The 25,782-nt window shown below is 37.5% G+C and overlaps 1 protein-coding gene across 2 annotated transcripts; it reads left to right on the plus strand.

Moving 5' to 3' along the window:
* The first annotated feature begins 1,065 nt into the window (after positions 1-1,065).
* Positions 1,066-25,077, plus strand: LOC127442294 (polypyrimidine tract-binding protein 1-like). 2 transcript variants are annotated; one of them, XM_051700209.1, is made up of 16 exons: positions 1,066-1,135; positions 2,077-2,130; positions 2,904-2,934; positions 10,283-10,349; positions 10,447-10,619; positions 10,715-10,861; positions 10,978-11,133; positions 11,230-11,340; positions 11,432-11,612; positions 12,165-12,245; positions 12,344-12,504; positions 13,466-13,499; positions 21,025-21,117; positions 21,206-21,422; positions 22,809-22,886; positions 22,965-25,077. In XM_051700209.1, exons 1-16 carry the CDS (start codon positions 1,128-1,130, stop codon positions 23,095-23,097), a joined length of 1,725 nt encoding a protein of 574 aa, XP_051556169.1. In that variant the 5' UTR covers positions 1,066-1,127; the 3' UTR covers positions 23,098-25,077. The 2 variants fall into 2 exon arrangements, with proteins under 2 accessions (XP_051556169.1, XP_051556170.1); XM_051700210.1 differs by having other exon boundaries at positions 1,076-1,135; positions 2,907-2,934.
* Positions 25,078-25,782: the final 705 nt, after the last annotated feature.

Raw genomic sequence — 25,782 nt, forward strand, 5'->3', positions numbered from 1 at the left:
TGTTAGCCCCCTCGATTGTTGATTAACAGCTGAAAACTGCTGATTTGCTTAAGATAAAATGCAGTATTTTTTCCATATAATGAAAGTATGCTAAAAGGAGACTGAAACTGTCAGTCTTTAAAGGAATATTCCAGTTTCAATACAAGTTAAGCTCAATCGACAGCATTTGTGGCATAATGCTGATTACAACAAAAAATAATTTTGAATCATCCCTTCTTTTCTTTAAAAAAAAAAAAAAAAGCGATGAGGTACTTACAATGGAAGTGAATAGGGCCAATTTTTGGAAGGTGTAAATGCAGAAATGTGAAGCTTATAATTTTATAAAAGAAACATTAATTCTTCTGTTAAAACCCAGAGCTGTAAAGTTGAACATTTTTACAGTCTTTTTAGAGTTTAGGCTGTAAAATTGGAATTGGCTATAATTTAACACAGAAAAGGTTTGTAAGCGATTTTATCACGCTAAAATCATGTTAACAAACATATTGTTTACATCTTGTGGCTATACTTTTGAAATAGTGAGCATTTTAACATTTACAGATTGGTCCCATTCACTTCCATTGTAAGTGTCTCACTGGAACCCTGATTTTTGTTATTTTATAAGAAAAGGAGGGGCAAAACAAAATTCATTTTCATGTTGGGCTAATTGATATTATGCCACAAATGCTGTTGATTGAACTTGTTTTGAACCTGGACTATTTCTTTAAAATTCCGCCTAACATCTTATTTGCGTTCCATGGAAGTCAAAAAGCCATACGGGTTTGGAACAACATGAGGGTGAATAAGTGATGACATAATTTTTAGCCTTTAATATCTAAGCAACGCAGCATGTTGTTTAACCTTACCGATGATGGGTTCAACCATAGTTCACAATGAAGCTCAGCTCATTTTTCATGGTGGCGACAGGGAAAAGTTTTCGCAAACTTTTTTTGACCGCCTTTTTAGATTGAGGGTCACTTTGTCCAATCCCGCTGTCAAAGAACACTTGAAGTCCCGCCCACATGAGCTACTCCAGGGTCGATTGACCAATAAGAAAGCGCCCTTCCCCCCCTCCGCCATTTTGTAAGGTTATAAGAAATTCAAGCAGTTCCACCTTCCGTCTACGACAACCTGTAGTTTTGTGTAGTGCGATGGACGGGTAAGTTGAAAACACCTTCATTCGGAGTAAGATACTCCATAAAACCTTATTTTCATTGGATGTTAGATGCGTAGTGGCGATTCAATGCTTTGTGCAAGTTTAAAGTGCATTAAATAACGTGAAGTAAAGTGGATCTGGTGATTTTGATTCGTCTCTGCCTCTCTTTCATGGCTCTTCATGTCTCCCGTGCCCGGAAGAGCCTTACGGAGTCCAAAAGTTGGACCAAACTGAGAGCAACCTGTTGCATGTAGTCTAGTTGAGATACCCAAGCGAACTTGGTTACAGTAATGTTTTAACTTAACCTGTAAGCGGAAAAAATATCAAATAGCCCTTATAATGTGTACAGAAGCTACAGAACGGCCACTATGTGGCAACCAACGTGTCTCAATTTCCGCATTGTTGTTGGGTGGCTAGCTCATTACTTGCTAGCTTGCTAAACCAATGCCAGTTCAACTTTACTTGGACTTTACTGATTTGAATCGTCGGTGGACGTTGTATTTTCTCCAACCAATTATAAAATAGTCAACATATTTACGATGGTCCATATTATAGTAACTGTTAAGCTAATCAAACGGTGAATATGTTCACTCAGAACTGAGCGTTTTTTTTTTGTTTGTTTTTTTTTTGTTGCTGCGAATTAAAGGTTTGTATAGTTAACGCTTTATTTACATGTATTTAGTGATTATTTAATAATAATAATTGTCACAAGGTTTGTATCTCAGCAAGTATAAGGTTTCGTCAAAAGTCCTATTACACAAAGGTGTTCTCAGGACCAGGGTATTTTTTGAAATGTCAGGTCGGGGCAAGTTGTCACCTGTCATTTAGATGAGATACTTGAGCGGAATCTCAGTTAAAACAGCGCACATGCACAAGCTAATAGTGACTATAAAAAGTGCATTATTTCTGAAATCTTGTTTTTTTTTTTTTTTTTACTTCTGCAGCCGATTAGAGACTGATTTGTATCCTTTGGGATCCAGTTACGTCACTGAAATAGAGTAAGTTTGGCATCTTCTTTTGCACCTCTCTCTTTCTATGGAGTTATATTATTGATTGTAAAAGGCAGTTTGTTTTATATACATGTGGGCCGATTTCAGCCTAGGCATTTAAATCGAACTTAAACCAAAGAATTCAAGATCTGGGGTTGTTTATTAAAGTACCAAGCATCTTGAAGCCTTTGATTTTGACAGGGCCCAAGAGCAGATAGGAAGAGTGGCTGGACAGGCCTGATTTATTTTACTGTTTGCCTGATGTATCAGGTTGCCTCTAAAAAGGTGCAGCCTTAAGTGCAACTTTCTTTTCTTTTCATACAACAGCCATCTGTACTTCCTTCTTGGCTTATAATTCATTTCAAGTCATTTTATTTATCAGATGCACAGCTTACGCAGGGTTTACTGATGGGGCTCAGGTTGCAGTACATTTAGAACATAGACAATTGTGCAAAAACATGACAGTATAGACCACAGACATAGAGTATGTAAACATAAAGGTAATAATATGTCATATAAATGTTTATATGAAAATAGAAAGTAAAATTATGAAGTGAATACAAAATCTGCTGTATGTGAATAGAAGGGTTGTATTGCAATTTATTTTTGTTACCAGTGTCAGGAATTAAACTTGCCAGACCATTATTGGGTCTAAAACCGCAAGCCTGAACTGTTGCTGCATTTCCATTTATTAGTAACTTAATGTGATTTTGGCACCTAAGCTGTTATATTTCTAATACTTATGGTTTTATTTGTCATGTTTTTTTTTCTTTTTTTTTTAGCAGTGTCCATGATATAACAGTTGGCACAAAGGTATGTGACTCATTTCATTTTCTTCCTGTTTAACATGTTTAATAAAAGTATATCTGGCTTGCAAATATGCTTAGATGGTTTAACTAGACTGCCTTTCAGTTTTTCATTTGCATTTCATATGTTACAAAATTACTCTGGGTATATCAGGTTTTACAGGTTGTTTGTTCTCAATGCATTGTGTCAGTTTCTATCCCCCTTTTTTTTTTTTTTTAAATTGCTGAGACACAGGGAACTGCTCTGAATGCTGAGCTTGAAATTTTGTGACGTCTTTCTCTGATCCCGAGACCATAATTATTCTGGTCAAAGGGCACTTGTTTAAACAATCACTGTGATAAGAGACTCGGTTGAAATGAGTAGCCTACATTCTCATCTTGTAATTGTTCTATAAGCAAGTTGATGGAATTCAAAAATGGTGACCTGAGGAATTGGAAAATCTAATGCTTTTATTTCACATAGTAGTTATGTGTGGTTTTTATGGCTAGCGATCGTTCAAAATCTGTAATTACATGATATGCCGATTAGTTAATCTAATTAACCAAATATATAATTATTAGCTGAAAGACCCTCAATTAGCAATAATATTTATCAATCAATACATATCAATATATAATGATTAATTATAGTTATATTTAAATTTAATATATAGTACTGTGCAAAAGTCTTACAAAAATATTTGTCTTAAGATGGTTATTTATATCTTCAGCTTCAGTGTGTGAATAAAAATAATTTTTGACTCAAACATTTTTTGCAAATAGAAAAGAATAGAATGACAGGGAGCCCTGCAACAGATGGCATGACCTCCCACAGAGCTCCTTACTGAACATAGGCAGTCTGGGATTACATAAAAGACAGAAGCAATTGAGACAACCTAAAATGATAGAATAACTGTGGTGAATTTTCCAATAAACTTGGAACATCCTATCTGCTAACAACCAAGATAAACTGTGTCCAGGTGTACCTAGAAAATTGGTGCTGTTTTGAAGGCAAATGCCACATCAAATATAGATTTAGCTTTGTTTACTGGACTTTATATGATGTAAATTGATCAATGAAAAATATTCATGACATTATTTTTAAAGAAATCCTCACTATGGAACATTTTTCACAAGCGCCTAAAACATTTGCACAGTACTCTATTATAAAAATAATAATGTAGATAATAAATGCATGACATTATTTTGGCAGATGGGTAAAGCACTGAAAAGACAATGCAAAAAGTAGATTTAGAAGAGAATAGATTGTTTATTTCTATATTATTGAACATAAGCCTATCATTGGCCTTGTCCATATATGGGCTCGTCTAAGGACGTGTAAATGGACATCTGCATCGGAGAAACTCTTTTAGAGCATTTCACTTTGGTTGCGTCACGTTGTAAAATACATTGTATTTTGTGAAGTTAAACGTTTTTTTTATTGGAAAACATGCCTAGAGATCCCTGCATTTGGAATTGCGTTCCATCCAGCTGTGTTTGAACGCAAGAATGAATTCTCATCTTGTGCTGTCGCTAGTGTCAAGCAAGCCGGAGTGTGGTTTGTTGTCTGTACAGCTTCGTGTTGCCTAAACAGCTAGAGTACTTCAAGCTTTAATTGCTCCGCTGATAGGAATATTACGGTCTGGGGACATAATCAGTTGCCTTCATTTTTCATCAAGTTATTTTTTAAATAATAGCATTGAATACATGCGTTAAATCAACAGCACTAGTGTTTTTACAGAATAGTTGCATCCAGTTGTGGCTGTTTTTTCACTCATCTGGAAGTGTTTGTTGACCAGTCCGTTGAGGATGCCTGATGTTGTTTCCCCTGATGTCTTTCACACATGCAAGGAGGAAAAGGCGTATAGTAGTTGCAGCCCTCTCGGAGACTGAACACTAATTACCGTGGCTGGAATGCTGTGGTTGCATTCCTGTCTCCCTGACCTCTTATTTAACACGGACTGTGCTCTCACCCAAAGAGGCTTGCACTTTGTCAGTGGATGTAAACATGTTGGCACCTGCAAGTCTTCCGCTCCTAGAGACGAATCTGGGAGTCATAGTTTTTAGCTCTTTTTTTTTTTTTCTTCCCCCCCCTCCTTTGCAAGCACTGCAATGCCCAGCAGCAGTTTAAAAAAAAAAAAAGAGGAAGGAAATGCTAGAGTTGGGTGGATGTCTCCACTCGAAACAATGGATGGTTCAAACAGAAAATGCTTGCCTGTCATAACGGTTCTGTTAAAGTGATGTTGAAACCTGGCTCCTGCGGAATTTAGCTTGCGAGGAATGTGGCGGGCTACTCTTTATGAGGAAACGCAGTGCCACGCATTTTCTGCACAATATTATTGACATTGGTTCTTCATAGGGTAAATTTAGGCAAAACTTCACTGTACATGACCAAGTCTCATGCAAGGTGTGGTAGTTTGCCTCTGGGGCTGTTTGTAGTAGACTGTGAGGAAACAAAAGTCTGAGATCCAGGCCTTTAGCTTTGCTAACACTTCTTTAGACTGGAACAGAACATGCATTGTGGTAATGGAGTGTAAGGTTTTAGCTTATCCAATGCATGTGACCACTTGAGCAGAGACTCGCCATTTGAAGTGGTTTATTAAGAGAGTGACGCTGAATGATTTGCTCATTGCTCCATTGGCCAGCCAAGTTGCTCCAGCTTTGGCCTTGATTGAGGGTCTTTGTGTTAGTGTTATGGCAGGACACAGCTGCCTCTGTTTGCATTTCTCTTTTTCTTTGTTCTGCTTTTACCAGCAGTAATGAGTGATCTCTTGAGGAAAAAGCCTGGGCCATGAGTAGTTGTAGCCATTAATGAAAATATTTGTTTCGTTTTGTGTTTATTCCAATTTTAATTTTTGTGATGTAAACAGATGACGGTTAGGCAAAAGCTAATCTTTGTCACATCATGGTTGTCTTTGGTTTGTCAGACCATAGATAGCATGATTCCATGTATCTCACAGCTACTAAACCAGGGCAGTTTAGGTGGTAGTTCAAGGGGTCATGTCATGCATTTTTTTTTATTATTTGCTTTATAAGTTCACCTGAATGGAAAATAATGTTAGTAAAGGTTTTTGCGCAAAAAAAGTAAGGCCCTCTGTCTGAAACGCTCTATTTTCTGTGCTGTCCCCTGTAAGACTTTAATAAACCCGCCCACTGTGATTAGCCAACATCTTTAAAGTGCAAAAAACCCCCGCCAACACTAGTGGAACTTTTTTTTTCTAGAATAAAAGAATGAAAACGTTCAATCGATTTACAAAATTCCCTGAAAGCACTCAGTCTAGGCAATCGTTAATAGCTGTGCGGCCCAATTTATGTGAAGAACACAAACTGCTACAGTTGTTCAGACTGAAATAACAAGCAAACTGAGCAGAGAAGGAAATCGCCCTCGGCTGTTTCACTGCTTAAATATGGAATAAGGGTGTTTCGATACGCTCATTTCGGCCAAAATATGGGACATTCTGGCTAATACGGGACAGATAAGACGGCAACCGCTAGTGTATGCTACACCACTCTCTCGTTGCTCTCCGTGAAACGTGTTGTGCTTGCATAATAAAATTTAAACTCCATCAATATTCTGTGAGCAGTTATGTTGAGGTGTGAATCCTCACTGGCCTCATGATTCAATTTGATTACGATTCGATTATAAAATTATTCTCGATGCATCATGGAGCATCTTGTCCTTCAGTTTCTTCAATTTATTTTTGACTCCTTTTTTTCCCCTTTCAGCTTTTTATTTAACAGCTGTTTTAAAAAATCAGAACGAGTCACATTACATAAACTGGCCTTTTACATTCAGTATGAGCTGTGAACAAAACATGGAACAGCCACAAGATTAAATAAATGGATCTATAGTTTAAAAGTGTATCTCAGTTTCTTTCTTTAGAACCTTATAAAAAATCTATTAAAAGCACAAGAAAAATATAATGGTTTTCCATCAGAACACACTGAATACTATTACTTAAACTGATTATATAATTTTTATTTTTAGGCATTGTAAATCATTTAATAGTATTTAATTATTTAAAATTAATCTATGCCATGCTATTGTAATTTTTAACCACAACTGGAAGTTACTGGTCCAGGATGAGAGATATATCTGCTTCTATGAGAGTGCAGCTGTCAGCTTCTCCTCTCCTCACCTGCACAGGTGATAGTAAATCGGTTTAAATAGCACAGTTGTTGCTTCAGAAATGTATCAAGCATCTCGTATGCATTGTTCCATCTGTTTGCTCTGCGAGTAGAAGATTGCACGAACCTGTTGCAAAAGCTACGATGGATTTCAAACCTTTATCGTCAGGTGTGCGCACTGTCCTGACAAGTGGGTGACTGGCAATAAAGCAAAAGCCAATGAAATGGAGAGCGTGCAAGAGTAGAGAGAGGCATCGAAAAAAAAATTAAATAAAAACATCACCAACATCTCCCGAACTGCTGCATCATCAGTATTTTCTTCTGTCTTTTCCCCTGTTGTGTGCAAATCAGTGCAATTATGGGTGTGAGCTCGTCTTTCATGTTGTTTGTTGGCTTATCACGAATAAACTCTCCCGTTACTATTTGCGTGGGTTTGTGAAAGAATTTCGGGATTGTGGTTTCATACGGGCACAAATGGTCATGAGTTTGATACAGCTGGTCTGCAAACAGTCATGTTTGTGTACTTGACTTTAGTGTATGCACTTAATTCGCGTGTTTGTTTCTACATTTGTCTTTGGCGCGTGCCACTGCTCTGCCGTGATTTAAACTGAACTCTGATTCGGATTCTTTTGAGAATCGATTCAGAATTGTTTGAGTATGAATCGCGATGCATCGCTGAAAGATTTTTCCCCCACCCCTACAATTATGTGTTTCTTTGGTAACCATGTAATAAGCACACTCCGCGTTGAAGTCCTGATCATGGTTTATTTTGTGATTTTATTTATTTTTTAAATCTCTAACTACACAATTCCTTGCATATCAAATAAACACAGACAGAAACAGTAGTATACATTTTTTTTACTCACCAGCATTACTGTTGTGTCCAATATAGTTGGCACTGCTCCATCTTTCAATACAAGTTTCTTTGCAAAGCCTGAATCACAAGTTCTTAAAAGAATTTAGAAAAATGTGCTAAACAAAGGTTAGTCTTCATTCCTAATGTTGGGATCATTCAGAGGCCTATGCAGAGATGCCGTTTTTCCACAACCAGAAACGCAACAAAGTAGGGCTGAAACAATTAGTAGTTTTTATTGTCGACGACAATTTTCTTTGACAAATAGTCGTTTGATGAAATTTAACGTAACGTGAGATCACATTAAACTCTAATGATGACGCAAGAGAGCAGCACTGCAGGTCGCGCCTGACTGAGGAGAGGAAGAATTAAAACTCACAGTCCAGATGCACTCTAAACTTTCCAAACAGCTTCAGGTGATGTAGATTGCAAAGTATGATGGAATTATAATTCAAAAATACAAAATAAGTAAATACAGAAGCACTCTAATAGAAATAAGCGGAGCTGAAGCAAAACTTGCATGTTGAGCGTCTTAAAAGGAAACACCCTGGCGTTACATCTTAAATGCAGTTATATTTAATGCATTATAGCTTTATTAAAGTTCAAATAATACAGAAGCAGGTCATGTAAATAACTACAAACTCAGAAACTGGCATTTTTTTTTTTGTGCCGTCAGCACTTCTATGAGTTGCGCGAATGTCCCGATCTAAGGGGGAGAAATTGAAACTGCACCCGGCTGAGGCACACACTGTCGCAGAGACGCACATCCCTCGAGCGCGCACGCTTAATGCAGCTAGATAATAATGTGATGGCTCGTGACTTATTGAATCATAATAAATGTCACTGTACGTTTCTTATCGTGAAGAAAATTGGCAATACGCAGCTTTATTAATAAGAGAGAGTTAGGTTTTTTTTTTGTGAGTTAAAGATGGATTGAAGTGAACAAAGTTGAGAGAGGATAGTCTTTTCCTCATTATACACTGCAACAAAATACGTTTTTGATTTGTTTGTTTTGGTTTGTTTTCAAATATAAATATCTAAAACTTCTTTAAAACAACGTTTATTTTAGCAGCTATACTGCAGAAGAAAAACTTATCTGAGAATGTTGAATAATATATTAAAAATATAAATATTTTATAATATCTAAAAATCCATTTAAAAAAGATGCATTCACCTGAGAAGCAGCATAAAATATATTTAGACTTGCTTTTAGAGAATACATCTTGAATTTAAGTATATTTTGTCTTTACTGCACTCACAGAAGTTTAACCAAGTGAAAAAATACACTTATACAAAATACACTTGTATAAAAAATACACTTATATTTAAGATACATTCTCTTAAAGCAAGTCTTAATATCTTATGTTGCTTCTCAAGTAAATGTATCTTAAGGATTTTTAGACAATTTTAAATGTAAAACAAGACAAAAACACTTTAACAATATGACGTTTTTGTAGTGAATTTCTTTACTGAATTAAACTTAATAAAGTTTTTTTTTTTTTCCTTTCAGTGAATATCATTTAGAGGTATTTTTAAAAGATGATTTTGTCCTCTATTGTTAGTAAGCACGTTTAATACAACTGTAAGTCGGGGCACAAGCTGAATAATAGGTTAAGAGCTAATGATTAATCATTGCAATAATCGCCAAATAGTCGTTCTAATAATTGTTAGATTAATCGTTTATCAAAATAATCGTTAGTTGCAGCCCTACAACAAAGTCTGGGGACTTAACATCTTAATCTTTTCGTTGGCAACAAGTAATATACAGTTACAATAGTACCACTTTCAGAGTTGAAGTACCTCAGCCTCTCTATCAGTTTAATGCGACAATCACATATGCTGTGGAGGCAGGGATATTCAAATGAAACCTGTTTACTATGTCACTATGGGGCGTTTTGCTCTTTTCGGACTGGAGAGAACGTTCTGAGTTCTGAAACTTGCAGTATGTTTTTATAGTACAATGACATCTTTTTACTTGAATACAAAATAATTTGTGTTATGGTAATGAGAATCATCATCGGAAACACTGGAAATAGTAACGTAAAATGTTCAGACATTACGGTAATAAGAATTGGGGGTTAAAATATACTTGAATGTACTGAAAATGCCACAATGCAAAAAATCTTAATGGTCTTAAATTTAGGCTTCATTTTTTTAATGCAAAGTATAACATGATGTTTCTTTGTATTGATTTGGGGTTTAATATGACCAGGACATTTTCTTGACCGGTTTTGTGAGAATCACTTATAAAGCCAAAGTGGACAATGTACTAGTCTAGATAATCAGACATCTTGTATTACAGTGTGTCTATGGGCTACTGGATTAGAGATTTGAGTGTCTTTACATCTTTGAAACCTTGTAGATAAATCAACTTAATGTCCATTTTCCTTTTCAGAGGGGATCCGACGAACTCTTTTCCTCCTGCATATCTAACGGACCTTATATAATGAGCTCGGGAGCAGGTAGGCATTTATGGGTTAAACATTTTTGGGTGAGGAAGTTTCTATTTCATCTATTTTCAAATGCAGTCTGAACACCTGTTTTTCTTTTTTCATTTAGCAAATGGTAATGACAGTAAGAAGTTCAAAGGGGACATCAGGAGCCCAGGCATTCCATCACGAGTCATTCATGTACGCAAGCTTCCCAATGACATAAATGAAGCAGAAGTCATTTCTTTGGGGCTTCCCTTTGGCAAGGTGACCAACCTTCTGATGCTGAAAGGAAAGAACCAGGTATAAATCATTGCTGTTTCTCGTTCCTCCCAAAGCATGTTTACTTAACCATGTTCATCATATTGAAGCCCTAGCTTATTGTTGTCTTTTCACAGGCATTCTTGGAGATGAACAATGAGGAGTCAGCACAGACCATGATCAGCTACTACTCATCTGTCACCCCAGTTATTCGGAACCACCCAATCTTCATGCAGTATTCCAATCACAAGGAGCTGAAGACTGACAATTCACCCAACCAAGTTGTGAGTACAAAATTACATCACCTTAAGCATTGAATTGAGGACCATTCCACTAAAATAAACAACTCTCTTACCAATAATGATGTTGACTTGTGTTCTGCCCCCTCTAAACCCCATAGAGAGCGCAGGCAGCACTGCAGGCGGTGAATGCAGTCCAGACAGGAAGCTTGTCTTTGAGCAGTGTTGATGGAGCAGGCATGGGGAGCCAGAGCCCTGTGCTAAGAGTCATTGTTGAAAATCTCTTCTATCCGGTTACTCTTGATGTCCTTCATCAGGTACTGACTGTCCTTCATATGATGCAGGACAAAAATAAATGCACTTTTTCACTGCCAGTTTTGGATATTATTATGATTTTTTTATTTTTTTTTTAGATCTTTTCTAAGTTTGGCACAGTTTTGAAGATCATAACCTTTACCAAAAACAACCAGTTTCAAGCACTGGTCCAGTATGCAGATGGAATGACTGCTCAGCATGCAAAGCTGGTGAGTGGCATACTAGATCAATATAATGGATGAATGGACAGTTAAATCCCATCTGAACCCTATAATAATTTGATTATTTAACAATCAACAGTCTTTAGATGGACAGAACATCTACAATGCGTGCTGTACCCTTCGCATCAGCTTCTCTAAGCTCACCAGCCTGAATGTTAAGTACAACAACGATAAGAGCAGAGACTACACTCGCCCTGACCTACCTACAGGAGACAGCCAGCCCTCCCTCGACCAGCAGACAATGGCTGCAGCTGCGTTATGTAAAACTTGCATTAATTCACCATAAAACGACTTTAAATACTGTTTTTAATGGTGTTTTCACTGTTTGAAGAATAGTTCACACAAATGCAAATTTATTTTCAAATCTGTATGTCATTTTTCCTTGGAGCACAAAAAGAGATATTTTCACGAAACTATGCAGCTCTTGCATACATCAACAATTCATGGAGACCAGGTCTGTCAAGAAGGGGGAAAAAAGAAAAACCCACCTTCACCAAAGCTTACATCTAGCCCACATCCATATTAATAAATGGCACATCAATGCACAAGTCAGAAACTTTTTGAAAAAAATGTATGGTGCTTTTTGGTGTCTTTCTTTGGAGCTTGATAGCTGTGGTCACTATGAACTGGCATTGTATAGCAAGGGCTGCAGAAAGATTCTTAAAAAATGTCTCCTTTTTTTATTCCACGGTCAAAATAACAGCAGATGCTTTGGTTTGGAATGACACGAGGACAAGTAAATGACCGAATAAAATTTTTTGGATGAAGCATTTCTTTTAAAGTCAGCTGCTTAACTGCATGTTATCTTTTAGCTGCTCCTGGTATAATATCTGCATCACCATATGCTGGGGCACATGGTTTCCCACCAACATTTACCTTTCAACAAGCAGCAGGTCAGTCACAACTCTCATAATAGCTCTCTGTGGATTGCAGTGTCCCAGTTTCTCTTTTAAGCATCCATGCTGTATAGTGATGACTGTCCCTCCTATAGGTCTGTCTTTGCCTGGTATGCCTGCCGGGGCTTTTGCATCACTCGGGGTCCCTGGTGCTGCTGCAGCCGCTGCTGCAGCCGCTGCTGCTGGACGGCTGAGTCTCTCTGGTCTCACTGCTGGAGGGCATAGTGTCCTGCTGGTCAGCAACCTGAACCCTGAGGTTAGTGGTCTCTGCATTGTTTAGGTTCAATTGGTTATTACTTCATTTAGCATATGATGGTTCTCATTTTAAAAAGTTTACCAATTTGGATTGGTTTGAAATGTAATTATAGTAGAAAATCAATTATTACATGGTATCCTGGCATAATCTTGGTGATAAATCTGCCAACTTCAAATTTAAGTATTAACAGGCACTTCAGATGTACTAAAGACGAGAAATTTTGGTGGGCATTTATTACAGAGAGGAGGCCCAGTTAAACTGTCATTCTTTGCACAAGGCGTTAAACAATGTTGTACGAATGTGCATGTCAGCTGTTTCTTAATATTCATTGACTTTTGTCTGAAGCCATCCGAAACATTTCATTTCTAGTATTTCTTTAGAGCTATGAGTTTATATTGTCTCTGTCTTTCCTGTATTTCATTTGTTAATCTTCTCTCCTCTTTTTCCCCTTAGTGTTCCTATAGTGAAAGGCATTTAATTTAGCAAGTTCTGCTGACTGGAACACTACATTTCTTTGTGTATACTGACCTTGTTTTTTTACTTCCTTTTTCTTGTTTCTCTCCCTCCCCATTCCCCTTCCCCCTTTTTATTATTTTAATACCTTGACGTGGAATCTCTTACCAACTGACTGCACTTTTTTTTTAAAACTCCCCTACCTACCCAAAAAATACTGTTGCCTATTCACTCAAATATTGGATGCACTTACACAATTTTGTTTTCACTGTACAACCACAACACAACAACAACCACCACCACTACATTATTGGATGTCCTACTCCTTTACCTCTATCCTTTCCCCACCTTTCCATCATGAACAATATCACCCACCTTCATGATCCTACCACCGTTTTTCGCCATTCCTGTGGAACTGCCTCGCTGTGGACATGTTCAACTCCACTGTCCTGCCTCCGATCTTTTCCTGTCCCTTCCTCCCTACGCTGCCTTCCTCTGCTGTCTTAAGAGCGTTACGCCCCAATGCCTCTTTATTCTTTTCGGTATGTTATCATTGGCATCTCCTTTTTATTACCTTTATTTGTTTTGTTTCATATTTTAACTTCATCTAAGTGTGCACATTGGTTTGTATGTGGTTTTTTTTTGTTTGTTTTTAAGCAATCAGCTGCAGCTATTTTAGGCTCTTCATTTACAGGGTTTCCGCAGGTCTTAAAGTCTTAATTCACCCTTCTGCAAACGAAGGCCTTAAAAATCAGAGCAACGAGTCTTAAATTCATAAGGGCATGGCATTAAATGTTGTTTTAGGGATTGTTTTCTCGTTGCATTTAAGTAGGGTGACCAGACGTCCCATTTAAGAGGTGTGGCCCAGTGTCCCAACAATTCACAAAACAATATAATATGTAGTGTTTTCAGCTGGTAGGCTGATACTCATTTTCCTTCTCGCTATTGTCTTTTGGTATCGTTTGCAGAGAAGAGAAGAAATTGATGCGTCGCACATTGATTTGACATGATACATTCATTCTAGTCTTTCAGCAAATCAGCAATTCTGGTTACCATGGCAATGATGTCATACGCTTGGCACGCACTCTTTGTCGTCCTGTCAGTCAGTGGAAGTAGAAATGCACCAATATAAATTAGTTTTCAACAACGAGCTGAAAGAAGCCGATCAATTTCTTCGGGTATGTATGCAAGCGAGTATTTTTCTGTCACTGTTAATGTTAATTTCCGCACGAGGTAAATCAGACAGTGTCGCATTCAGACAGCTACACTGCACTTTTTACATAGTACAAGCACTTATATGTTGAGATGTGGGGGTTGTATTTTGAATTTTTGGTTACAATGTTATGAATTGTTAAAATGTGTACTTGACATGAGTCATTTCATAATTACACATGCAATATGACATATCGATAGAATAGGCTATATGGAATTTGTACATTTAAAATAAGTTAAAATGTGGTTAAATCGTGATAATTTATATTTAAAATTTAGTTTTTTCATAAACAATATAGCCTACAGAAGTTTGCAAATTCCTTTTGTTTTTATAAGTTTCCACACCCCTTTCACAATGTATACAAATAGATTATAATAGATAAAAGATGCAATTTTTTTTTATGTAGAACTGCCCTTCAAAAGCTACATAAAACATTTACTCTTATGTACACAAATCATCCTGTTCAAAAGTTTGCACCCCTTGGTTCAGTAATTCAGCATCAGTAATTTGTTTGCACCTTTTGTAATAGTTGTGTGAGTCCCTCAATTGTGTCAGTGTCAAAAGCTGGATCTCACCATATAGCCACTGAAGAACTCAAATGTGCAGAAGATGCTGAGAAACCAAAAAATTGCACAGTATTTGGGGTGTTTTTCTTAAAAGTGGACATCGTCACTGCTTTGGACAGCAGTGACTCTTGAACAATTATTACACAAACAGTCACTGATCATCGAGGAAGCAACACACCATATTAAAAACCATGGGAATGTAAACTTCTGAACAGGATCATGTGTGTAAATTCATTTACTATTTTGTCTTGTGGAATATATGTGCGGATCTGTGACGTCAAATAGCTTCTTCAGGGCAGTACTAAATAAAAACAATGCAGAGTGAAGAGGAAAGACTAGGCCTAATTTCTGCGTGACACGGCTTACAACAGATCGCTAAATATTCATCGAACAGTGTACAATAGAGGTGGCAGTATGTGCTGCTTCATCTGTCATTAAGTGACAGCAGTGTTGTAGAGGAATATAGCTGATACAATGGGTCTGATCAGAAGGTAAAAGTTATTTCCATGTTCTGGTTGTTGGGAGCAGAGGTATTCAAGCCTAAAGATACTTTCTATTGAAAGTTGCATTTTTAAGCTTTGAAATGTTGCTATAAATGACTCGTACTCCCTAGACATTTACATTTAGAGAACATATTGACTGGGGGTGTTACGGTTCTCGTACGTTTCGCCACCCATGGTTCGGGAAGCATTGACACTGCGGTCGGTTCACCTCAAGTTTAATGATGCTTCTGAAGCACAAGTTTTGGTCAAGAAAACAAAGCGTCAAACAGGCACAGTCACAGCCTCCGCTAATGCACTTGAATGGATCTGTAAATGGATACGCTCTGCCTGTGTTTCACATGGGTCAACTTGATGACATCACTGTTCTACAAGCGTTGTGTGTAGATGAAAATGGCAAGTGGAGAAACTGAGCCACTGATAGAGAAGCCCCCTACGTTTCTCCTTTCTGGGAACGTTTTTTATTTTTGCAGTCAATTACAACAGTGATTGTCAAAAGACGTTTACAAAACAGGCACTGTTTGAAGACATCACCCAACACGAGTGCCGTATACTGGTAATATGTCAATAATGCGCGAGGGTTTTCAAACGTGCACACAAGTTCTTCCTGTTTCCTCACTCAGCTGTAATTTATCACAAGCGTCAATAATGAGCTTTGATTAATGGCATTGAAATGCCGTTATAGTTAATACATTGATTCATGATTAATAATTTACTCCGACATCACCCAGGGAAAGAGCCGCAGGTGAGCCGAAACTGCACACACTCCCTTCCATTTTTAAACGGGCACTCAGTGCTAATTCGGACAGACATTATACGATAACTAAAGCATTTGTGGTGTTCATGTGGGATTTCCACGTATTATTAAAATACTCGAGCAGCATTATCACAACATCCCTTCTCGTATGCATTTTAATAGCAAAGTTATTCCTTCTATAGTGATGTACAGCTTCAGAATATTGAATATGTTGATGAGTTTGAAATGCACTTTGATGCATGTAGCGTAATAATGCAGGTATTAAGTTAAAATGTTGCTTAAAGGTGCAGTATGTAAGATTCAGAAACCCTTGTTATTAATGACACCTGTGGCCGTTAAGTGAACTGCAGCCTGTAGCCCGTGATCGGGCGCACTCCATAGGGAACAAAAAGAGACTGAAAGTGATTCACCGGCTTCATGGTGACAGATGAGGTAGCATAATTAAAATTACACAGTTATGATTGTTTTACTACAAACTTTGAGACTGCATATTATATTTGACTCTCCAGTGCTGGAACAGGGCTAAAACAAAGTGTGGATATAGGTCTGATTATGTGAGACTGTAGTTTGAAGTAATCACTTTTCTTTGCATGATACATTGACTGCATTTAAACGATAGCCTATGTCGGCGTTAGCTAGCTAGCTAGCTTTATCAATAGCTGTTAGCTAAATTTGGTGGATGATGATAGTAGCGGTTTATAAAATAGACTGTACATTATAAATGTTGATTCAGTATTGATGTGATTCCATCACAACTGTCATTTTGATATATTGATGCGCTATTGTTTTATAATAATAGAATGTATATATTTTCTGTAACCAAGTTACGTTACACTAATGAATGGAGCTTTTTGCATCATCTTGAACATTGTCTAGCATTCATTTCATGTATTATTGTAGTTTACCTTGCTAAATAATTACAGATGAACATTGTCAGTTACTGTGAATCAGCATACCTGACTTTTAGTATAAAGAGAAGATCGTTGAAATTATTTGAAGTTACGAAGCAAGGTAGCTTGCTGTTCGTCAGCGTTAGCAGGCAAGATCAGAGTTAGCTAAAATTACACAGATCAATCCTTATGGCACTGTATTTCACATGCTTTGCAGTTATGTAAGCTTACCTGTCCAATAAGAACGCCAATTCAGGGTCGGTTTTGATCCCCAAAACCGAACGCAGGTCCCTCCAGGAATCAAATACCCTGCTGATGTTCACTCTAGTTTTCTCTCGACCACGATCACGTTTCCGCTTAGCCAGACGGGAATGTTGTTGTTTTTTTTTTGGCTTACTATGAGTTTGTGTAGGAGTCGGTGTTGTGCTGGGAGCCGGAGGTTTGCTGGATTCCATCTCTAACATTACCTAGTGTTGCAGTTTTTTGTCACTGTTGAATAGCGGAAAAGAAGCTACTGTCTGAGGCAAGGCTCTCGGGAGCGCGCATAAATGACACATCCTTTGGATTTTCCCGGCAAAAGTGACCCGCTCCCTCCGAATGAAAATCGGTCTATAGGCTTTAATAGGCAACCTAGGAAGTCCGGGAAGGGCTCATTTTTTAAGTTGTGTTACAAGCCATTCACACATTGGATGAAAAATGTTACATATTGCATCTTTTAGTAATTAGAGAATTTTTTTTTTTTTTTTTTTAAGGACCCTGACAAAAATTAACCATTGTTTTACTATAGTAATATTGTAGTAACCATGACTGCGGTCACCATGGTTTTCGGAGCAGAAATCATTGTTTTGATACAATTAACCATGGTTTTATAACAGTAATACTGTAGTTTCTATATAGTAATCATGATTTTTACTATACAGGTGCATCTCAATAAATTAGAATGTCGTGGAAAAGTTCATTTATTTCAGTAATTCAACTCAAATTGTGAAACTCGTGTATTAAATAAATTCATTGCACACAGACTGAAGTAGTTTAAGTCTTTGGTTCTTTTAATTGTGATGATCTTGGCTCACATTTAACAAAAACCCACCAATTCACTATCTCAAAAAATTAGAATACATCATAAGACCAATAAAAAAAACATTTTTAGTGAATTGTTGGCCTTCTGGAAAGTATGTTAATTTACTGTATATGTACTCAATACTTGGTAGGGGCTCCTTTTGCTTTAATTACTGCCTCAGTTCGGCGTGGCATGGAGGTGATCAGTTTGTGGCACTGCTGAGGTGGTATGGAAGCCCAGGTTTCTTTGACAGTGGCCTTCAGCTCATCTGCATTTTTTGGTCTCTTGTTTCTCATTTTCCTCTTGACAATACCCCATAGATTCTCTATGGGGTTCAGGTCTGGTGAGTTTGCTGGCCAGTCAAGCACACCAACACCATGGTCATTTAACCAACTTTTGGTGCTTTTGGCAGTGTGGGCAGGTGCCAAATCCTGCTGGAAAATGAAATCAGCATCTTTAAAAAGCTGGTCAGCAGAAGGAAGCATGAAGTGCTCCAAAATGTCTTGGTAAACGGGTGCAGTGACTTTGGTTTTCAAAAAACACAATGGACCAACACCAGCAGATGACATTGCACCCCAGATCATCACAGACTGTGGAAACTTAACACTGGACTTCAAGCAACTTGGGCAATGAGCTTCTCCACCCTTCCTCCAGACTCTAGGACCTTGGTTTCCAAATGAAATACAAAACTTGCTCTCATCTGAAAAGAGGACTTTGGACCACTGGGCAACAGTCCAGTACTTCTTCTCCTTAGCCCAGGTAAGACGCCTCTGTCTGTGGTTCAGGAGTGGCTTAACAAGAGGAATACGACAACTGTAGCCAAATTCCATGTCTGTGTGTGGTGGCTCTTGATGCCTTGACCCCAGCCTCAGTCCATTCCTTGTGAAGTTCACCCAAATTCTTGAATCGATTTTGCTTGACAATCATAAGGCTGCGGTTCTCTCGGTTGGTTGTGCATCTTTTTCTTCCACACTTTTTCCTTCCACTCAACTTTCTGTTAACATGCTTGGATACAGCACTCTGTGAACAGCCAGCTTCTTTGGCAATGAATGTTTGTGGCTTACCCTCCTTGTGAAGGGTGTCAATGATTGTCTTCTGGACAACTGTCAGATCAGCAGTCTTCCCCATGATTGTGTAGCCTAGTGAACCAAACTGAGAGACCATTTTGAAGGCTCAGGAAATCTTTGAAGGTGTTTTGAGTTGATTAGCTGATTGGCATGTCACCATATTCTAATTTTTTGAGATAGTGAATTGGTGGGTTTTTGTTAAATGTGAGCCAAAATCATCACAATTAAAAGAACCAAAGACTTAAACTACTTCAGTCTGTGTGCATTGAATTTATTTAATACACGAGTTTCACAATTTGAGTTGAATTACTGAAATAAATGAACTTTTCCACGACATTCTAATTTATTGAGATGCACCTGTATATTGTAACCATGACTGTAACCATGTTTGTATTGTGGTTATGATTTGACTACAAATACCATGGTTAAACTATGTTTTACAACAGTAACCAATGACCGTTATTTAAGGGAAAACCTGTTGAAGTGTTTACCAAATAGATTATTCTTTGGATTTGGCAGTAATATTTTTTTTTCTGAACAAATCAAATACCGAACCGTACCGAAACTGTGAACCTTAAACCGTGATTCAAACTGAACCGTGAGAAATTCGGACCGTTACACCCCTAATATTGACGTATTGTGTTACCTTCAATTGATTCCTTAAATTTTCTTTAGTTGGTCTTAAAAGGGTCTGAAAGTATTAAATTTAGCTTCATAAAACCTGCAGAAACCCTGATTTAGCTTGATTTGGCAAAACATATTGCAAATAACAAAAATGTTACATTGTAGTTATCAATTGCTGAGCTTTGTTTAATCCTGGCCACTTGCTGTTGTGACTTCACAGTCCAATTTTTGAGCCTTGAATGGTGACTTTATAACCTACTTAATGTTGCAGCTTTTTGCTCATTTAACTTGCCATATGCTAATGAAAGCCATCTATTCAATACTACATTTAATAGTATTTTGCAAGCTTTAAATTTGATTCCTTGCATGTTTTGACAATCAGCCAAGATGGAGTATAAATGTTCCCAAGTCTGGGAAATAAATTAAAGGGATAGTTCACCCAAAAATTAAAATTCTCATTTATTCACCCTCAAGCCATCCCAGATGTGCATGACTGACTTTTCTTCAGCAGAACACAAACAAAGATCCATATGACTCCAGTGGTTAAATTAATGTCATAAGCGATACGAGCACTTTATTTTAGTCCTTTTCACTATAATTGTTGACATCCGCTCTCCAAAGCGCGTCCACAAGGGGACTCTGTTCATCCTGCCTCTCATGTGACGTAAGCACACTGGCATGTTTAAATAAGCAAAACCAATGAAGCTTATGAACAGCGTTCTATTGTAAACAAATCGAGCTGCGTCATTTCTCGCGTGAACATGCCAACGCGCTTGCGTCACACGAGAGGCAGAATTGTCCGAGTCCCCTTGTGGATGCATGTCGAAGAGTGATGGAAAGTAAACAATTCTAGTGAAAAGGACTTTTAATATTGAGCTGTTTCTCACCCAAATTGGTCGTATCATTTTAGAAGACGTTCATTTAACCACTGGGGTCATATGGATTACTTTTACTATGATTGTCTGTGCTTTTTGGAGCTTTAAAGTGCTGATCACCATCCACTTGCATTGTATGGACCTACAGAGCAGAGATATTTTTTCTAAAAGTCTTCGTTTGTGTTCAGCAGAAGAAAGTATGTCATACACATCTGGGATGGCATGAGAGTGAGTCAGTGATGAGAGAATTTTCATTTTTGGGTGAACTAACCCTTTAACAAATCAATCAAGATAGCTTCTCAAGTAGACATTCTACCTGGGTTTAAGTAAATTGCTATTTTTATTTTTTTTATTTTTTTTAAGATACAAGTCAATGGCCAGTAGTGAATGTCCATAATTGAGATGTAGTCTATTTTCAACAGTAATGCATGCCTTAATTGGACTCTGATCAACTAAAGTGAAGTACCTAGGCAACAAATGTCCTCTTACATCTGCTGTTACCTTTGTTTTGTTAGGTGTGTATGGTGATGTCATGAGAGTGAAAATTCTGTTCAACAAGAAGGAGAATGCTTTGGTGCAGATGTCTGATGGAACCCAAGCCCAACTAGGTATTTATGTGTTCCACTTTAACTTCAGTAGCTCTTGCCTAAGAAGTGTGATGAGTTCTGTGCCACCTTCCTATTTTGTCCTCTTTAGCAATGAGTCACTTGAGCGGGCAGAAACTGTATGGTAAGGGTTTGCGGGTGACTCTATCCAAACACACCATGGTGCAGCTGCCACGTGAAGGCCATGAGGATCAGGGGCTCACCAAGGACTACAGCAACTCTCCTCTTCACCGCTTCAAAAAGCCAGGCTCCAAGAACTACTCCAACATCTTCCCTCCTTCCTCAACCCTCCACCTCTCCAACATCCCGTGAGTCCAGCATCCTTATGCCAATCTATTTGTGCATCTTGAGCACTGCCTTGGCTTATGGCAATGTTTTAATTAGAGCCCGACTGATATGGGATTTGAGACCGATACCGATTTTAGAGAGGGAAAATTCACAGATTACCGATATATTATATGTGGGTTTTGCACTGATATGACTATGCAAAGGTACTCAGAAGGCTGCTTTCTTAAACATTTTTATCAAAGAACATTTGACATTATTATTATACATTGTCAACAAATTCTAGAAATGAACACTGAGAAAATAAAGAATAAATAAAAATACAATAAATAGCTAAATAAACATCAGTATTACTGTTTAGTATCAGTCAAATGCTGACCATAAAAATAAATGAAAATAAAATAAATAGCTAAATAAACATCAGTACCGTTTAGTATCAGTCAAATGCTGACCATTAAAATAAAGCATAAATAAAAATAAAATAAATAGCTAAATAAACATCAGTTCTACTGTTTAGTATCAGTCAAATGCTGACTATATTAATACTGCCGAGTCCAGATAAACAGTGGCAGTGGTGTTACACCGTATTCTGCTATACAAGTTCAGGGGAAACTTTCAATGGTGGAAAACCAGACTTTTAAATATTACATTTTGTAAATGCAACGACTGGAATTGTTCGGTTGAAGGGGGTACCAAACCGTGAATCCTGAACAAAACAGATTGGTGAATACATGTTTACGCATTAGCTTCCACTCAACTGACAACAATGAAAGTAGCTACATGATTAGCTAGTTAGCTATAAGCTTGTTGTCACGGAGAGTAAAAGACGGACGTTGTTTATTTTACTTTCCAGCATTGTGTCTCCCCAACTAGGTAATAACATAGCGTAAAATCAACACTCAACAGACATAATCCACCATCGCACCGTTGTCTGCTGAGCTGCAAAAAGATGATCTGATGTTTACCTTTCAATCTGCTACATTACTTAATGCTCTGACAAACTATAGCTTGCTAACTGCAAACAGACATGAGTGACATGGTTGTCAGGAACAGGGTTACGGTTATATTAGTAATATTGAAAAGGGAAAATGATGGGGTCATTGTTTTAAGTTTCCAGTAAGTATTTCACAAACTAGTTAACAACTTACCATGATGACACCGCTTAACTCCGCCCTGTTTGCAGATCCACCGTCAGTTCAGCTCTGTAAACAATGGAGTCGGAGCACGCTCTGCTGGACAAAATACGTTATGACACCAATTCTAAAGCATTGTTTTCTGCATTATCTAATGAAAAAAAATTTTTTATATCTGTGCATATCGGTAAACATATACGCTGATACCGATATATTGGTGAAAAGGTAATATTGGCAGATAATATCAATGTCATTTAACATGTCTTTTCTTTTTAGACCTTCTGTCACTGAGGATGATATCAGAGGCCTGTTTCTAAGCTCAGGAGCTGTGGTTAAGGCCTTCAAGTTTTTCCAGTAAGTATTTTGAATATTCCTACAGCTGTTGTCACAATACTTTCTGGGAGGCTTAAAATAGTGTTAATTTCTTTTCAGGAAAGACCGTAAGATGGCTCTCATCCAGTTGGGTTCTGTGGAGGAAGCAATCGAGTCGTTGATCAAATTTCACAATCACGACCTGGGAGAGAACCATCACCTCAGAGTGTCCTTCTCCAAGTCTACGATCTGATGGAGTGGTGGGTCCAGAAGCCGTTAAGTTTTATTGAAGGAGAGAGGGGACTGTCACTTTAGACCAAACTTTAAGCCTTCCACAAGTTATATCACTGTGGATATGTTTTCCACAACACACACTTCATCATTCCTTTATTATATCTATATTCTTGTATGTATGTTTATTTGTATTTCCACTTTAAACCAGTAGAACAGAGGTATACTTTAACCCAATGTGTCTGGGTTTTAATAGTACCTTTCTCTGACGGTTTGTCACGGACCTGATTTTAGTGGCACAAACTGATTTTGGATCATAGATGCTGCATAGTTTACACTTGTGCCTCTGCGGAAACCCGCACTCTTTCAGGTTGTATACACAAAGCCTTTCTTCATTTGTTGAACCTATCATTAACCTCCTCAAGCCAAACCCCCCCTCCCCCTCGCCAAAAACTGCGCCTTACATAGTGCTTAATATATCAATGGCCTTAGTAATATCTTGGTGGTGGTTGCTCCAATGCAGGAGCCAGTAACCTCAAAATTTCTAAAATGTTCCCAGGTAGTTTTTGTCTAAAATGACTGTAACAGGAGCCTAGTATAATGCACAAATGTAAAGGGCAGCATTTAGCGGTTCAGTTCTTTACCGGCTTTGATTTTTACCGGACTATCACAGCTTGTTTGGCTTTTGCAGATAGCTAATCTATATATGTTGTTCTACTCATACCGTATATTAAAAATTTATATAACTATAGTTTCATTCCATGTTATATATATTTTTAAAAAAGCACACATAATATTTCTATACTGTATCTGTCTGGCATTGGCCCACTACACTCTCTGTGCCTAGACCACCATATTCTCCTTTTATTTGGGGATACACATTGTAATTTCCCCACTCTTCCCCATTGCCCTGCTTTTTACAGGTTTTGTCAATTCAAAATGAAACCATTTGGAACCAGTCCAGAGTTCACAGCCTTTGATTTTGCCTTTTGGTGCTCTCACCCTCATTTACCACGTTAAAGAATTAAAACATTAGCATTACAGAGTCTTAAGCGACCGTTTGATGACATTTGACAAAGACACCTGTGAAAAGACTTTGGACTCTCTTTGGCACTTTTTTTTTTTTTTGTGTGAAGTGTAGGAAAAATGTTAAGCAACATTAAGGCCATGGTTTTTCCAGTTCATCAGTTTCATCTTGTTTGTGGTGTGAACAAGGGACTTGATTCTCAGACATTCCCTTGAACCTTTCAGCTTGTAATTGTGTTTAGGGGAAAAAATGCTCTTTGTTTCTTTGAGCCTTTGCAATTTAGCAGAATATTGCATTCCTTACAGGAGTCGAGTTTGTTTGAATGGCTATTATTTTGTTTTTACGGAGTAGCAGCATGATGGACCAAAGCATCTTCCATGTTCTACCAGCCAGTTTTGTCTTTTTCTTATTGAAGTTTATCTTGCTGTGCAGCAATATTCTGTTTTCTGTATCAACAGCCTTGATTTAGTGGGAAGGAGTCAGTTTAAAGGGCTGTGTCCATATTGCCTTATTTGTTTACAAAAAGCAACTAAACAACTTGGAGAAATATTACAAACAAAATAGAAAAGACATGGCTTAAATATGTATCAAAATATTATTTCTGTTGTCAGAGAACAGAACCAAATGAAAGTCTTAAGTGGAGAACTTATTTCTGTGACATTTAGTTATTCCTTGTTTTTCCCTGTATGGATGTAATATTGAGAAGCATAGTGGGTGAAGGCTACTGTATATAACTTTTTTCTTTTTTTTTTAGTAATTGAAAATCAACATCAGTTCTGTCTCAAACATGTATATTTTGATAAGGTAATAGCAGAAATTCAGCTCATTGTAGAGCCTTTTTTTATTACACAATATTAAAGAGATTCCTACACATTGTGTCTGTATATGTAATTGCCCTTTTAAATGCATAACCTTTCTTTTGATAGTTCCTCATACATTTCTGCCTTCAATAAATCTTTCAGTTTCTCCCTTTCACCTTTTGTCTTATAATTTCTCAAATTTTATTAAACATCTTTGCTTTTTTTCATGCTCCGTTTCTGTTGGCTCTGTCAAATGTTTAACAATTTCTCTTTACAAACTTCCCATTTGAGGAAGATCTCTAAAGAATCACTGGTTTGACTAACATTCTCACCATCTGTTTTAGTTTACAGAATAGGAAATTGCACTAACATACTGTTCTACCTGAATCAAGTTTGTGTTGACAACACTAAAATCTGATAAAATTCTTGGAGTATTTTTTTAAACTGCTTAATTAGATTCCTGATAGAATATTGAAAATAGTTTCCCTTATGCAGAACTCATGTAATCGTGGAACGCTTCTGCGTTCAGGAGAAAGGTGAATAGACGCTTCTCGTACAGCAGGTGTCGCACGCGATTAACATTCAAAATTATTTTTGGCGCATTTATGGAATCTGGAGGCAAGTAGTTTTCACGGCTGAGAGGACTGGATTATTTGATCAGTTTAGGTAAAGCAGAGACTATAGTAGCTATTTATTTTTATTTTTTTAAGAACGTTTTCTCATATCTCCATTCAAGAAAATGTTTTTCAGTAATTCGCCTCGTGCAGTTTGCTTATTGCCCTATCGGTAAATTAGCGAAGCACAAATAAGTAAAGGTAATGTCGACTGATGTGAAGTTTGTTCATTGAATTGAATACACTATGATTCGAGGTGAAAGAAA

This window comes from Myxocyprinus asiaticus, chromosome 6, assembly GCF_019703515.2.
Source record: "Myxocyprinus asiaticus isolate MX2 ecotype Aquarium Trade chromosome 6, UBuf_Myxa_2, whole genome shotgun sequence".
NCBI classification, from domain to species: Eukaryota; Metazoa; Chordata; class Actinopteri; order Cypriniformes; family Catostomidae; genus Myxocyprinus; species Myxocyprinus asiaticus.